At 39.3% G+C, this 16,047-nt stretch overlaps 1 protein-coding gene across 4 annotated transcripts; it reads left to right on the forward strand.

Annotated features, from left to right (window-relative positions):
- Positions 1–1,348: 1,348 nt before the first annotated feature.
- LOC143136059 (protein mono-ADP-ribosyltransferase PARP11-like) lies at positions 1,349–15,758 on the forward strand. Of its 4 annotated transcripts, none has more exons than XM_076296516.1 (12): positions 1,349–1,412; positions 3,799–3,988; positions 4,443–4,509; positions 4,699–4,749; positions 5,053–5,179; positions 6,161–6,326; positions 6,607–6,724; positions 6,884–6,968; positions 10,830–10,920; positions 12,192–12,322; positions 14,196–14,344; positions 14,478–15,758. In XM_076296516.1, the coding sequence occupies exons 1-12, from the start codon at positions 1,366–1,368 to the stop codon at positions 14,990–14,992; spliced, it is 1,737 nt and encodes a 578-aa protein (XP_076152631.1). In that variant the 5' UTR covers positions 1,349–1,365; the 3' UTR covers positions 14,993–15,758. The 4 variants fall into 4 exon arrangements, with proteins under 4 accessions (XP_076152631.1, XP_076152629.1, XP_076152630.1 ...); XM_076296514.1 differs by lacking the exon at positions 1,349–1,412 and adding an exon at positions 2,493–2,852; XM_076296515.1 differs by lacking the exon at positions 1,349–1,412 and adding an exon at positions 2,493–2,852 and having other exon boundaries at positions 4,491–4,509.
- Positions 15,759–16,047: the final 289 nt, after the last annotated feature.

Raw genomic sequence — 16,047 nt, forward strand, 5'->3', positions numbered from 1 at the left:
TTTTTTTTTTTTTTTAGGTAGAAGACACCCATAGGTAAGATATTAGAGTGGTTGTCAAGGTGAAAATCTTTTTTTGTGTGACTTTTACGAGCAATTTCAGGCCAATTTTCTGGTTTCCTGCTGAAAACTACATGCAATAAATGTTGAATATCTCCAAAACCACAAGGACCATATACTGTACATAAAAAAGGTATCATATAAAAGCTAACACTCATGGGCTGTCTGCAGAAGTGTCGGAATGGACATTTATTGTAAAGTGTATAAGACAACAGGGTAACGCTTTAGAATAACATGTGCTTATTAGGTATTAACAGTGCATAATAAGCAGTTAACAATTCATTACTAACAGTTAGTTAACTGTTGTTATCCTTTAATAACATTAACTAACTGTTAACATGCAGCTTGTAAGTGATAATAAGCAGCCTTTGAAGTTACTTACAAGCATATTTGTTAACAGTTGTAAGTGTTAACAAGCAGCTTGTTAATGCTTGTTAATGGTGTATAAGACAAAGAGGTGGATAACTAATACGCTTATAAGACCTCTCTTACCTATTTGTAGTAAATTTTGCAGCACCCCAATCTAAAGCGAGGACCATGTAGCCTAAAGTTCCACAAGCCCAACCTTCTATCTCTCTATACTGTATCTCTCTATCTAGCTTGGTTTAGCTGTGAGAAATACACCTTCAAAATTGTTGCAGTGAGCAGGAATCGGACCCTGGTCTCCCGCGTCAAAGAGTGCATTGCTATTTATTGAGCTACACTACTGTACCTAATTGGCTGATGGAAAATATTCTGATGTTCTATATCATACTAGCTATGCTTTTTAGAAATATGTTTCTGATGGAAAAGTGGTGTTTAATTTCCATAATCTTTGTTCAGTGAACGCATAAAACAGTTTGTCAGTTTGTCAGCAGTCTAAAGATATGCCAGCTTTGTATATAGTTTGGTTACCTAGCAACCGAGGCTTAAAGACGATAAGTGGGTGCGTTCAAAGCTCTGGTTTAAAGTTGCAAACATAGGCGAACGTTCGTGATCGATTTGAAACATGTTTCAGTTTGCCTTGAACAGAGGCGAACATTCGTGGTCTGTTTCTGCATTAATTAAACACCACTTTTCCATCAGAAACATATTTTGTAAAAAGCATAGCTAGTGTGATATAGCACTTCGGAATATAGAATCAAAATAAACAATTTCATCAGCTGTACAAGGCAAGTAGTGTAGCTCAATAAGTAGCTCTGCACTCTTTGATGCAGGAGACCGGGGTTTGATTCCTGCTCACTGCAACCATTTTAAAGGTGCATTTCTCACAGCTAAACCAAGCTGTATAGAGAGATAGAAGGTTGGGCTTGTGGAACTATAGGCTACATGGTCCTCGCTTTAGATTGGGGGGCTGCAAAATTTACTACAAATAGGTAAGAAAGGTCTTATAAGCGTATTAGTTATCCACCTTTTTGTCTTATACACCATTAACAAGCATTAACAAGCTGCTTGTTAACACTTGCAACTGTTAACAAATATGCTTGTAAGTAACCTAAAAGGCTGCTTATTAACACTTACAAGCTGCATGTTAACAGTTAGTTAATGTTATTAAAGGATAACAACAGTTAACTAACTGTTAGTAATGAATTGTTAACTGCTTATTATGCACTGTTAATACCTAATAAGCACATGTTATTCTAAAGCGTTACCGACAACAGAACTAGAACATGAAAAAAAACAATCTCCGGCTAAAGAGAACCAGATTTCAAAGTGAATATGAGCTTGGAAACATAACCAAAACCTCTTTCAATCAGTACCCCTATCTATGAGAATGAGTCAAGCCAAGTGTAAAGCTTAGGGAGAGACAGTGCAATGCTGCACAAGTTATAATTCTTTAATGTCAAGGCGGAAATGTAGAACTGTAGATGGTGTACCAGGTTGTAACACAAATGATATTTGACATATCACTATAGTTATTAATGTCATCCTCACATAACTGCTCTCTCACTTCTTTAGTGTTAGGGGTTAGTAACTAGTTAGTAGTAATAACTATATAATAGTCGTATGGCAAAGGTATGTTTTTCCCCATCCAAGCAGAGACACTCAGGTATACAGTATATTTACTGTAAACCACCTTCTGTAAACCAACTGCTGTCTACACTGCACTATACAGTATATCTTGTCTTGTCTATGCACCACTTGTCTATACTTTGTACATCACATTCACATTTTCTGCTTTTTACACTTCTGGATAGACACAAACTGCATTTGGTTGTCTTTGTACTTGCACTCTACGTAATGACAATAAAGTTGAATCTAATATAATCTAATCTTAAGGACCTAATTCACCTTTAAAGACCTTACTACCAAAACTTGGTAGCATAAACTCTCACTAAAAACATTGTTTCAAGGATGTCAAGCAAGTTTCCGTCAAGAGCATCCAAACAAGTTCAACCAGTATCACCACCACATTCAGGAATAATACCAAACTCACAGCATGCCACAGGTAGTAGGTGAGCAAGCAGACAGAAATATTTGAGTGAAGACAGAGCATGAATGCTCATGTAAGGTGTTGGAGTATTCAAAGCTTAGACCAATAAAAAGATGGCAAAGACAGACATACTCAGGGCGATATGCGGTAAAGGAGGCATGATTTTGTATGAAGATCTTGAGAACATGGGGCTGGAACCCCTGCAGGAGCTCAAAAGGATCATCTCAGAGAACCCTGACACGTTTAAAGAGGTCTGTCTTGGCGGGCGAATGTTTGTGACGGCCAGAAGCAACATTTCTCTCTGCGAAACGCCAGACTGCTTGGGTTGTAAACGCTTGCACATGTGTAAAGGCTACATGTTAGGATCCTGTAATGATACTGGGTAAGAATAGATTTCATTTATCTGAGATTTTAAGCAATAGCATTCAACATTGCCAATGCGTTCATGACCCTTTCAGTTGTTTTTTTATGAATTGGGTACCGTCTTAGTGCTAGTGCTTAGTGCACAGATATCAATTTTACCATGGTGTTGCTTTTACTCAACTTTAAACAAGAAACTACTGAACGTGGCCAGGAGCTGACTGACTGCCATGTTGGATTAATGCCAGATCAGATATGAGAGAAAGGAAGCCATGCCACAGTCATCTGACTCTTGTGTACTGTATGTTTATGTTTTATGTTTTATTTATTTCTCACTCTCACTGACACCCATTTTAAAGTTTCAGACTGTAATGTTGCCTTGTATGATGTCTATACTCTGTTAAGATGGTAATTCCAATTTCTTTTTACTACTACCACATTTCTGGAGTAGTTATAGGAGTCATACTCAGGAAGTCTATGGTATTCTCATCCTCATAGTTTCATTATTGCTTTTTAAATGTACAAAATCAAATGAGTCTGTGATGGTGGTCTTTCAGACAGACATTCAGTGTGGCTTTGGTTAGAGCCTGCATTAACGGGGCGTACACACTTGCTAAAGAAGCCTACTTGTTGCTCACGAAAGAATGCTTTGTTGTTGATGTTTGCTTCTTTGGTTGGCATGATTCTTTAGTTGGCCATTCAGGCTGCTGTTGGCACGTGTTGCACAGTGAAAGGGGATTTTACAGATCCTGGGTACAACATGTGGCGTATTTGCATCTGCCGTCAGCCAATCATGCAATGCTGTCTAACCTAAAAATCTCAAAACATTGCCGGGCTGGTTCCCCACATGGATTAGGCCTAGTCCAAGAATAAAAGAAAACTTCAATGAAAAGCTTTTAGTCTTCTGCTATACAGGCTTAATCAAAATACGACAATGGCTGATAATTACATTTATAATTTATTCACAGATGCCCTTTTTCTCATGATTTACACTCACCACATAATATGTGGGTCCTGAAACAGTTTGGTTTAAAAGGATTGAAGGAAAACGAGATATCTGTACTGCTATTCCAAGATGAGCCACCACCTCAACCACCTCCTAATTTATCACCTAAACCACATCCTCACCAGGACCCTCCTCAACCAGCTCCTCGTCTGGTAAGGCCAGAGAGGCACATACTTTTTTAATTGTTTCTTTCTTGCTATTTTTGTACACAGACTTCTCGCCAAACCTCTTGGCATCCCTCGCCCAACATCACTGTCGGAATTAATCCACCTTCTCTCACACACCATTTGTACCAACCTACTATATTGAGTAGTAGATGGTTAAAGAAAGTATAAACCTGCCTGATAAGACCAGGCATAGGGTCACCTTAGCTTTAGTCAGTTAGCATTTGCTATTATGGCATGGTTTGTTTCAGTGATGCAAGAGTGTGTGACCAATCAGTGTACAGTTTTGTCCACTACTATGGTCATCAGTCAGTTACTTCTTATGCAATGATGTGGTTTTGCTTCTGCTACATCTATAATTTTAATTATATAAACTATATGTAGATCCTCAGTGTATATATGAGCTACTGAGCTATGCCATTTGTATTATTATCTTAAATAGCAGATGCCCACACTCAGCAATTCAGCAGCCAATGCTTCTGTTTTTCAGGCGAACCAAAACAGTTCAGGTAAGGGTGTCCAATTAAAATACACTATTAAAAAGATGTGTATTCTCCAAATGCTCTACAAAGAAACATATGCACACTAACCTTTTATGCACATTGTGCTTGTAAAATCTAATACATAGTATTTAAAATTCTAGATACCTTTTTGCAATAAGGTTCAGAAATAACAATCTTCACTTTCGCAATCTTCAGGGAGTGATGGCATTTGTCAAATGCATCTTATTCATCGTTGCAGTGTGGAAGGTATGCTGCTTCTTTGGCGCTACAACTAGGTCACTTTGGCAACCTGTCAGCCTTCTTAACAGTAACTCTGTAAAAGATTATGATGTTATCTTATTCACTTTGCAATATGCCCCCTGATGTTCTGTACATTACTAAAAGTTAATTACTGGACTTGGGGCAGTCTCTCTCTCTGACAGTCTGTGTGTGTTTGTAAACCCTAAAGCCTATGTATTCCCTCTAAGATAGTTAATCTATAGCTTGATTCATTTTATTGGTTCTGAATGAAAAACTATGTGTGCCTGCGTTTAAACCCAATTGAATTAGGTCAGTGTGATGAGGTCCACAGCAGCATGCCCTACCAGTGGCAGAGAAGGGTGGGCAAACAATGGAGAGCTTTTCCAAACAATGAAGAAATAGAGAGAGACTACTGCAACCCTGTCAAGACAAAGCAGTAAGTCTAAATCTGAACTCCATCAGTATGTTACTGCAGGGGTTGTTCATTTTTACTTCAACCTCCTCCCTCCTACAGAGTGTATGTCTTTTACCAAACCCAGTTGCATGTGACTGATCTCATTACTGCCACTCTTGATTGATAACACTGGAATGTCACCAATCCTAATATGCCTTCATTGAACATGGTGATAGTATATTTTTTAATACCATATTTCTCTTGAGACTTAATCAGGACGAATGAAGTCAGGATCCAGGCTTTATTCTTTTCAATGAGGGCCAGTGGCCCTCAAGGGAGAGAGGTACATGTTTGGGTCACCCCATCATTGGTTTCCACCAGATGTTCTCAGTATTTCTCTAACTTCTCTGACTAACAGAGACCATATTTAAAGTTACACACGAAGAGAGGGAGTGACCTACTGGAATGAATATGCAAGGTAAAGGTGTGGTGTATGGGGGATGTGGCCTTTTGGGTGACATCTGGCCAGCTTCTATTGTCTTTTAATTAAAACTACCCCCTTTCCTGGGAAGTCCTTCAGAGGCTTGGACACATGCGGTTCTACAAACATCAACATTTCACACCTGGTGATAGGCAAGGGGCTATAGACAGGCTTTCACTGAATTCAAGGATAAACAAAGGATGCTTGCATACAGACCAAAGACACACACACAGGGTACACATGGGTACAAAATCACAAATGACCATAAGAACTACACAGTATTCAAGTCATAAAGACTTGAATCATTAAACCATTCACATAAAATATGAATACAGAATTATTTCCTTCAATTGTGAATGTCTGATGGAGCCAACCAAGGGTATTGTAACTGCATTGAAGTCAATCATGTGATCTTAGAGGAGGCAGGGATATTATATATGTATATATATATATATATACTGTATACAGTATGTCAGGAAGGGGGATTCCAGGGAGAGCCTGTTATTGTAACATCCATGTAACATCCCTGTTGTGTTTTAAAGTGACGGCACCCCACCTTTGGACTTTGACCTGATGCGTTGTGGGTCATCTGAGGTGCGCCGCCTGTCCGTAACATCACCAGAGTTTCACACTGTCTCGCTGCTCGTCACAACGTGGGCCTGGTACTGGGAGTTTGCAGAGGACCAGTGGATAGAGTATGCTTCACCTGTAAGGAGTCAAGTCATAAACTACCCTTAACACAATCATGCTCATTAGATATTAAATGTTGTACTATACTGTATGTAAGAATTGTATCATAATATTATAATAATAATCTTTATTTATTGAGCACTTTTCTAAAAAACAAGTTTTAGAGCAAAACAAGCAACAACAAAGGCAAAATAAAACCCTTGAATAAATAGCTACTATCTTGATGGGGTAGGCTACTATTTACTGTGCTCATTAGATCCTGTGTCTTTATACGTTGGCAATGTAATTTCTTTTGCAGGACGGCAAAGCAGACAATTTGAATATAACAGGTGAGAAGCTGGAACAGAAATATCAAGAAGGAGAGCCATTCGTTCAGTTTGCCCGTGGGGAGAACAGGTACATCCTCAGTTTTAAGGGTGAGTGTTACTGGTGGTATGCTAGTCATCATTATGGTGAACAATATATACTGTATATCTGTATGGTTCATAAAACATTAAAGTGCTTGTTTTCTTCTTTACCTAATACTCGTGTCAACTTCTTTGTAATGTTCCTCTCACCCCCCACCCCCTTTTCAGATATGATTGAAACTCATCAGATCATGAAAAGGCTAGTTAGAAGACGTCCAGTGTTGATCTCACCGGCAGAAGTACAAAAAGTCTGGTAAGCCATACACTCAACACAACAACTGACTACCTATACAGGGTCTTTTGAGGGAGGATCCTTTTGAATCATTTTGCACAAGCTGATTAGGTAAAATACATGTGTTGTTTAAGTGTAGAATGTAGGAAAAAAGGAGAAGAAAATGATATGGAGAGATGTTAAATTCCTGGTGATAGAGGATTTCTTTAAGGATTCAATCTAAATAGTATTTCTGTGAATGTAGTCAAATTCATCTAAAAGAGAATTCTGGCGATTTTTCAGATAGATCGGTGTTTCTCGAGACTGTCGTTAAGAAAAAAAAAAAAAAACTGAAACAATCGCCCTTACAGAAATTTCAGGATTATGGTAAACAGTTGCTGCAAATTTTGCTCTGATAGCAACACATCCAGATACAGTTACCTAACATAAACACTGGATGTATTTCAGAGGGGTGCACCACATAGGCGAGTGGACAGTGTTTGACAGCTTCAATGAGCCCAAGCAGCTTACTTTAAAGGTGCCATGTGTAAGAATTGAGGTAAAAATATCCAAAAAATTAGCTACACGCATCAAAAGAATGACAAGAAATAAGGACGATGATGTCATTAAAAAAATGACAAAGTATAGTGCTGCAGAGATATCAACCTGAATTAGCATGCTAAATTACTAGCCACAGCCCAACAGGTGTCATAATACCAGTTTCGGCCATGGGAGGCGGTATGCGGGCAACATAACCGCCAGCCAAACTGCAATACACGTGTCTCGGTTGTTACTCTAGCGCAGACCAACTCACTTTCTGGAGGTATACTGCCCCCATCTTTTATGTAATGTGGAGTATGAATTGATTTTTGGCAGACATTACACATGGCACCTATATTACGAGCTCCTGTCAAAATCTAGCAGTAAGTGTTGCCAATTTAGCGACTTTGTCACTAGATTTAGCGACTTTTGGCCGTCTCTGGCGACTGAAAAGTATATCTAGCGACTGACAACAAATCTGGCGACTTTTTCATGTGTCTGGCGACTTTTGTTTTCTCTATGCGTTATCCTTCGGTTTGCCCAGGCTGACTGCAGCCAGGGGCGTAGCACCAAAATCTGGGCCCTATGCACAAGTGGTGGCCATGGGCCCCCCCCCCCCCAACCTACCAACCAACCACCGGCTGTAAGCATGAAGCATGAGGTTCACAACTAACTAGGCCTACTTTCTAATCACACATTGAATTAATCTAACAACTCTTACTGTACTTTATAACAGAAAATAATCTTATTACCCAAGACTTCAGTGAATTTCTTATGTTTAAAGAATGTTTAAAAGCTAGAACATGAAATGAATGAAAACACTTTTGGCTGAGAGAACACCTATCTATAGCTAACTGAGTGTGATGCGTTTCACAAGTTAGCTTTGCTATTAATTTGACAGCCTTTCCTCATGAACCTATATAACATTGAGCCTACTAAGTTAAGCTATTAGCTCATAATAATTTTCGAATTAGTAAGCTATTGAAATGTTGTGGTAGGCTATAAATCAGGCATCATGTTATTTCTAATTTTGTGTTAATGCTGTTTTAGCACTGATAATCGCGGATTCGCGGTGGTATTGAAGTGTTTTGTAACCTTCAGGAGTTCATTTCATTTCTTGGGAAAGAAAGCTGTTAACACTTGTTTTCCCTCATTTCTTTTTTTCTCCCTTTCTTGCCTCTCTTTTCTTTTCTGGGAACCGGATTTAGCTTTCTTAGACTTAGACATCTTCACACCGTGACCGTCTGCATTGCCGCTTCGGCAGAATGAACATTACTTCAAAAATGCGCCTAGCAGGGGAAGGCGGACTGAACCATTTCGTGCAAGGGAGAGGGTGCCTGCCCTCAAACAATGTTGGCTTGGACACAATTTAATACATCAATCAACTGATGCATTTACCCGAAATATTTGCATCTATATTAGTTAATAACATTTATTAAGATCTTTAAATTAAGGAAATTATTTATTATTAAGGAAAATAAAATTCAACTCCTTAGGGGCCCTCCCCCCACTTGGGGCCCGGGTAATTTATTCCCACTTGTCCCCCCACTACGACGCCCTGCTACGCCCCTGGCCGTAAGGGTACATTGCGTGTAAGTCCGTAGGAGTCAATTGCCAAGTGTGCTCTGGAAATTCACAATTTCGACGCCATTTAAAAAAAAAAAAACATAGTCCAGTATTTCTTTTGAAATTGAAATGAAGTTGTATGGACTGGACTATGTTTTTTTTTTTTTTTTTTTTTTTAAACGGCGAAGAAATTGTGAACTTTCCCCTAAAGATGGCAGCAAAGATGACAACATTTCCGGAAAGGTACTTGCTTGATGAAATTCATTCTGGACTCTCTATCCGACCACATAAAGACCTCGGGATACTTCGGTTTGGCTTTAGGGACCCTCTACTCACTACCACGTAAGTGTAATGTTGTTTGGAACTGTAGAAGAGTTATAAAAATAGCGTTTTGTAGCGGCGAAATAATATGCCCTTCTCACTTCCACGCTAACGAGTTTTGACTAAAAACGGTAACATCGAACTTTCTTAAAACACATCCGAATGACATGATTTGGATGTCAACTCAACGTATGTACTCCCAATCATCCGTAAATTGATCTAAAGTGCATTTTACTCCGGATAATTCCTTTAAGCAAAGCACCTTGAGGGAGAAAGAAAAGATATGTTAGCATTTCCATATTTTGATATTTAGAAGGGATGCAGCTGCTTTCAAAACTACCAATGCTTACTGTAAAAACATCCCAAGCTAATGTTATACATTGACCTAGGCCTACTGGTAGCTTAACATAGCATTTAAGCATTCTGCTGTTTGAGAATTAGACAGACGCACCTGGTGCTTTAAAGACAGTAAACAGCTGGCGTGCATGAATACTACTAGACATGAAAGTTCCAGTCTGCTTTGATGCACGGAATTTATCGTGTGGTTTTCCTAACCCCCATTTGGTAAATAGATTATCACGGTCGAATAGTTAGTATAGCAGAGAAGCTATGCCACTTTCATCAAAACCTATTACAAAGCAATGTTATGTCATTAAATACGATAAACAGTGATTCTGGAACAGATCTGCGTCTTCCTTATACCGTTAATAAACATATTACAGTATGTAACCATATTCCGTCCGTTCGGGGGAAAAAGTTGCGCTAACTGTTCTAGTTTGTTACAAGCAGCATGGGCCATCAGCCAGGTAGTTAACATAAACATTTTTTGATGGCTAGCGTTCCTGCTGTGACATTACACCATTTGTAAAGTAGAGCTATTTTATCCAGTGTAATTTATCACTTACCACTATCTTGTTTTTTCTTGTCATCCTCTTCCTTTCTCTTCTGGCTTCCGGACGCATAACCGCTTTATTATGACTCCCGAGGTTTTATATTTTCGCGGCAGCAGCAGAGACCACAAACCTGGCTGGCTGGCTGCTGTCAGCGACTACTGAGAGGGGCCCCCTTGAGGGGGATCCCGGTATTGCCGGTAACAGTGTCGTTGCACTTTACTGCATTGACTATCAAAGGGGCGCTCACAGTTTGTTGTTGCATTTTATTCTTAACCAGTCGTTGTCTTGGGGCCCCTGGTCAGCTCGGGGCCCCAAGCAATTGCTTGGTTTGCTTGCCTTCTAGCGACGGGCCTGTATCAGTTAAAACCCAAACGATACCCAACCCTAAATCTGATATAATCCAGATTACATGTAATCCCTTACTACCCAACCCTGCTAATCATTATCACTTATTCAGTTTAAATGATTTATTGAATAGAGCCTTGTTTGGACGTGGTTAGTGAGGTTCCCCCTTCACTGTGAAGCGCTTTGGGTGCCTTGAAATATAAATTCAATGTGTTGTTATTGTTTGTTTTTATTTCAGTGAAAAATATGCCAAAAGGATACATTCAAACTTTCTTAGTTCAGTCCCACAGCACTGGAATCACTCCCTGCTGCCTGGGACAGGATATGAGGTAAGGCCTCTCCAAGATGGATGCCAGGAACACCCATTTCTGTAGTATTTCTCTGTTCAATAAGAGCTTTCATATACTCACAGATCACAGGCCCTGTGTTACACCCAGTGCATCAAGGGGCCTGGTGTGACGCAAGTGTTTTGCTAGTTTGAGCTCAGCACAATAATTATTATTCCGCCAGGTGCCCATGTAACAGAGGCTAACTGAGCTAGCATGCTAGTTGCGCGTGTAAATCCTCACACCCCTAACCTTAAGAATGCTTCTAACCGCTGAGTTGGAAGCCTGGGCTTTTAGCTCAGTGGTTAGAGCGTTCGACTCCCATGCCGGTGTGTGTTGAGGTGGCGGGTTCGAGGGCCGTGAGCGGCGGACGAATTACGACCTCTGTTACACCCATGCTATGTGAACCTAGTGCACCCAAGGGCGTATCAATGAAAAAAGCAAGGTGTGATCAGGTGCATAATCACAAATTCCTATTTTGACGCGACTGACCAAGAAAAAACAGGTCTAAATAGTTAAATGTGGCGTGGTTCAGTGTTATTTAAGGGGCGCACCGTCAGGAAGTCTAACTGCTCCAGTGGCGAAACCTTAGTAACAAATCTCTGGCAACGCAATGCTGGTGTGCTTGAATAAATGTCCTTAGGATTTTTATACAGTCATTCAAATATTGTTGCTTTTTTCAGGCTATATTTTTGATTGTAATCCCTTGTCAGTCAGTAGTGAATGTAAAAAACAAAGTGTAAGACTTTGTTTAGTCATTGCAAGTTCAAATACTAAGCAAGTGCTGACATGTGTATACTCTACTTGTCACACACACACACGTTTTAGCAAAGGAAGTTTCAGTGGAATTCTGCTGTTGCATACACGCTCACAGGTGCAAGCAGATTCCTTTTGCAGAGATGCGCTCATTCGTCTACTGAACGCGCTGGTTGATTTTGTGTTCCTTGCTCTCAAAGGGAATTGCAAATGTCACTACCATTCATTTAATGGATCCATTTAATGGATTAAAACACACCCATGATTAATTAAGAAACATAACAACAACGCTTTTAAACCATGCCCCTGGCATCTCACCACTTATTTTGCCGTCAAACTAGCAAAAGTGGACTGGACGCGCCCTAAATGTCATATTATCCTAATTTGTTTGTGAAGGTCAAGAATGAGTGTCACAGAAAGATTCCTCTGTAGAGGAAAAAGTTTGTGAGACCAAACAAATTCCATTGTATGCTTGATGAAACAATTTTGACCTATGAAAAGTCTCTATTAAACCACAGAGAATCAAGTTAGAGACTTCATCCCAAGATTACAGGCGCATCGTCAGTCAGTTCAACCAAACCATGATGAGGTGTGACATCCTAAGTATTGAGAGAATACAAAACCTGAAGCTCTGGAGGTTTTTCATGTTGTACGTATACCTTTCATATCAGTGGCACTTGCTCTTGTGGGTTTCCAATGTCATATTTATTTAGTCCAGTTTAATATTTCAGTAAATCTTTAAAATATTGCTTTTCAAATGCTTGATATATCCCTTATACAGGTGCTGGTCATATAATTAGAATATCATGAAAAAGTTGACTTGTATAATGTATATATTCATTCCACACAGACTGATATATTTCAAGTGTTTATTTCTTTTCATTTAGATGATTATAACTGACAGCTAATGAAAATTCCAAATTTAGTATCTCAAAAAATTAGAATATTGTCAAAAGGTTCAATATTGAAGACACGACACCTGGTGCCACACTCTAATCAGCTAATTAACTCAAAACACCTACAAAGGCCTTTAAATGGTCTCTCAGTCTAGAACTTGTCCAAAAAACGACCATTGACACCTTGCACATGGAGGGCAAGACACAAAAGGTCATTGCTATAGAGGCTGGCTGCTCACAGAGCTCTGTGTCCAAGCACATTAATAGAGAGGCGAGGGGAAGGAAAAGATGTGGTAGAAAAAAAGTGTATAAACAATAGGTATAACTGCACCCTGGAGAGGATTGAGGATGGAGAGGAAACAAAACCCATTTAAAAAGGGGAGGGGAGGGGACGGGGGGGGGGGGGGTCACAAAGAGTGGACTGCAGTTGGAGTCACTGCTTCAAGAACCACCACGCACAGATGTATGCAAGACATGGGTTTCAGCTGTCGCATTCCTTGTGTCAAGCCACTCTTGAACAAGAGACAGCGTCAGAAGCGTCTCACCTGGGCTAAAGACAAAAAGGACTGGACTGCTGCTAAGTGGTCCAAAGTTATGTCCTCTAATGGAAGTAAATTTTGCATTTCCTTTGGAAATCAAGGTCCCAGAGTCTGGAGGAAGAGAGGAGAATCCATGTTGCTTGTAGTCCAATGTAAAGTTTCCACAGTCAGTGATGGTTTGGGGTGCCATGTCATCTGCTGGTGTTGGTTCACTGTGTTTTCTGAGGTTCAGGGTCAACGCAGCTGTCTACCAGGAAGTTTTAGAGCACTTCATGCTTCCTGCTGCTGACCAACTTTATGGAGATGCAAATTTCATTTTCCAACAGGACTTGGCACCTGCACACAGTGCCAAAGTTACCAGTACCTTGTTTAAGGACCATGGTATCCCTGTTCTTAATTGGCCAGCAAACTCGCCTGACCTTAACCCCATAGAAAATCTATGGGGTATTGTGAAGAGTAAGATGCGATACGCCATACCCAACAATGCAGAAGAGCTGAAGGCCAAGAGCAACCTGGGCTCTCATAACACCTGAGCAGTGCCACATACTGATTGACTCCATGCCACATCACATTGCTGCAGTAATTCAGGCAAAAGGAGCCCCAACTAAGTATTAAGTGCTGTACATGCTCATACTTTTCATGTTCATACTTATCAGTTGGCCAACATTTCAAAAAAAAATTTTTTTGTATTTTTTTTGTATTTTTAGTCCTAATATTCTAATTTTCTGAGAATTTGGGATTTTCATTAGTTGTCAGTTATAATCATCAAAATTAAAAGAAATAAACATTTGAAATATATCAGTCTGTGTGTAATGAATGAATATAATATACAAGTTTCACTTTTTGAATGGAATTAAATGAACTTTTTGATATTATTCTAATTATATGACCAGCACCTGTACTGTATTTGTCTTACACATGGGCCTGGGTGTAATCTATGACAGATACAGTATATTAGTACTAGGGACATCCCTTTCCCCACCACTTTCCAAATGAAAGCTACGCCCATGTGTTTGTGATATAGTAATCAGTTATTTGAGGGGTTATTTAAACACATGGAATCGTCGCTAATAACAGTGTGTTTCAGACAGAAGAATCAAATGAAGAATGACACTGGGAAGAACGGCCGTGTGGAACGACTATTTCATGGCACTGAATCAGAGTACATTGATGCCGTCTGTCATGGAAACGCTGATCGCAGTTTTAACACCTTAACAGACACTCGCTTTGGGAGAGGTGCGTAAGTATCTTCAGTTACCATTAGTATATCTAGAGAATTATCTTGAGTGTATTATAAACAACACAATAATTTGTAATAACTTAAAAGATTTGAAGTCAGCACGTTAAAATGATACATGTTCACTTCCAGGATGCTACTTTTCAAAAGATGCCTCATATGCCAATGAGTACACAAACAAACAAGGAGTGAGATTTCTGTTTATGTGCCAAGTGACGGTAGGAGACTATGCCTTGGGACAACCAGATTATTACAGGCCTCCCTTCAAGGATGAAAAGAAAACAGTGTCCTACGACAGCTGTGTGGATGATCTTGCACGGCCAAGTGTTTATGTTATCTTTGAGAAGAACCAGATTTATCCTGAGTTCCTAATTAAGTACAGAACTGAGGATGACCAGACTTATAGAGAGGAACCACATGTTCAGGTAGAATCATTCTATGAAACCATCGATATCCAACCTAATGAGCAGTCACAATCACAATCATTCTATGAACCCATCAATATCCAACCTCAGCCAGTGGAACATCAGACTCCTCCCCCTAAGCCCAGATGTTGTGAAGATGTCTATTGTAATTGTGAAGTTCTTTTGGACTGCTGCTCCCAGCTGTATAAAATAGTGTTAAGGTTGGAAAGGAAAGATGCATGATGGTCATTATGGTATCCATTTGGGGTGCAATTCATGAAGGTTCAGTGGACTGCACTCTTGAAGTTTAAGACAGGTTATGTGATGAGGATGACTGTAATTGTTAACAGAAGTTACAATTCATGTTGTTGTTAAGACTAACCAGGCCAACAAACTAATTTACTAAGATTGTGCAATGTGCAGTCTAAACATAACCTGATAAGGAAAAGCGTATACTCTCCTTGAATACTTACAATACATTCTATATAATAACTTGAATGTCTATACATGAATATCTATTCAGGAAAAATGTTTTACTGTATTTATATTTATATGATGCTTTAGTATTTTCATTGAATTACAGTATTTATTTTTTATTGTTTTCTGACATGATTATTGTTTGTATTTTAAAAAAATTTAATGACATGCCCATACATTATGTTGTATGTTTTATGTACTTTTATCTGCACTATGTTGTCTTGTCTTCATGTTAAAAACTTCTTCGGTATTGTTTATGTGCATCATTTTCTTCACAGTGCAATTATTTTCCACATTGTTCTATCTTTATTTATATCAGTACTAGTAGCAGATCTTTTTATTAGTGTGCATGCGTGTGTGTGCGTGTGTGTGTGTGTGTGTGTGTGTGTGTGTACTTTGCACTTTCCCTTTGACTTTTCCAGGACACAGACAACAGACAGGTAACAGACAGTGCAGCATCTTTTAGCAACACAAAAGAGACACGGACCAACAGGTATTTTCCTTGCTGATTAAACTGATTTGAATTTGTATAGTCTGCGTCATGTGCATGTCATTGGACTACGGAATTTCTACAGAAAAGGGCATGGTTTTTACGGGCATTGCAATACTGATAATGATAACAGAGATATTTGTTAGTGTGCAATACCTTTTCTCACGGGACTGTTGACTGCTTTCCTGTTAGAGAAACAAAAACTAGACAAACCAGTCAGGGTTATACTCAAAGTAACTCAACACTCAGTACAGTAGCTGTGTTCAAATGCAAACTGGAAAATACAATGGCAGTGGGTACCGGTAAGTAGGAATTTAACCATTTCAAATAT

This window comes from Alosa pseudoharengus, unplaced genomic scaffold, assembly GCF_046254945.1.
Source record: "Alosa pseudoharengus isolate Yale_2024_CS ecotype anadromous, Long Island Sound unplaced genomic scaffold, YU_APseudo_1.1 YU_APseudo_1.1_scf_20, whole genome shotgun sequence".
NCBI classification, from domain to species: Eukaryota; Metazoa; Chordata; class Actinopteri; order Clupeiformes; family Clupeidae; genus Alosa; species Alosa pseudoharengus.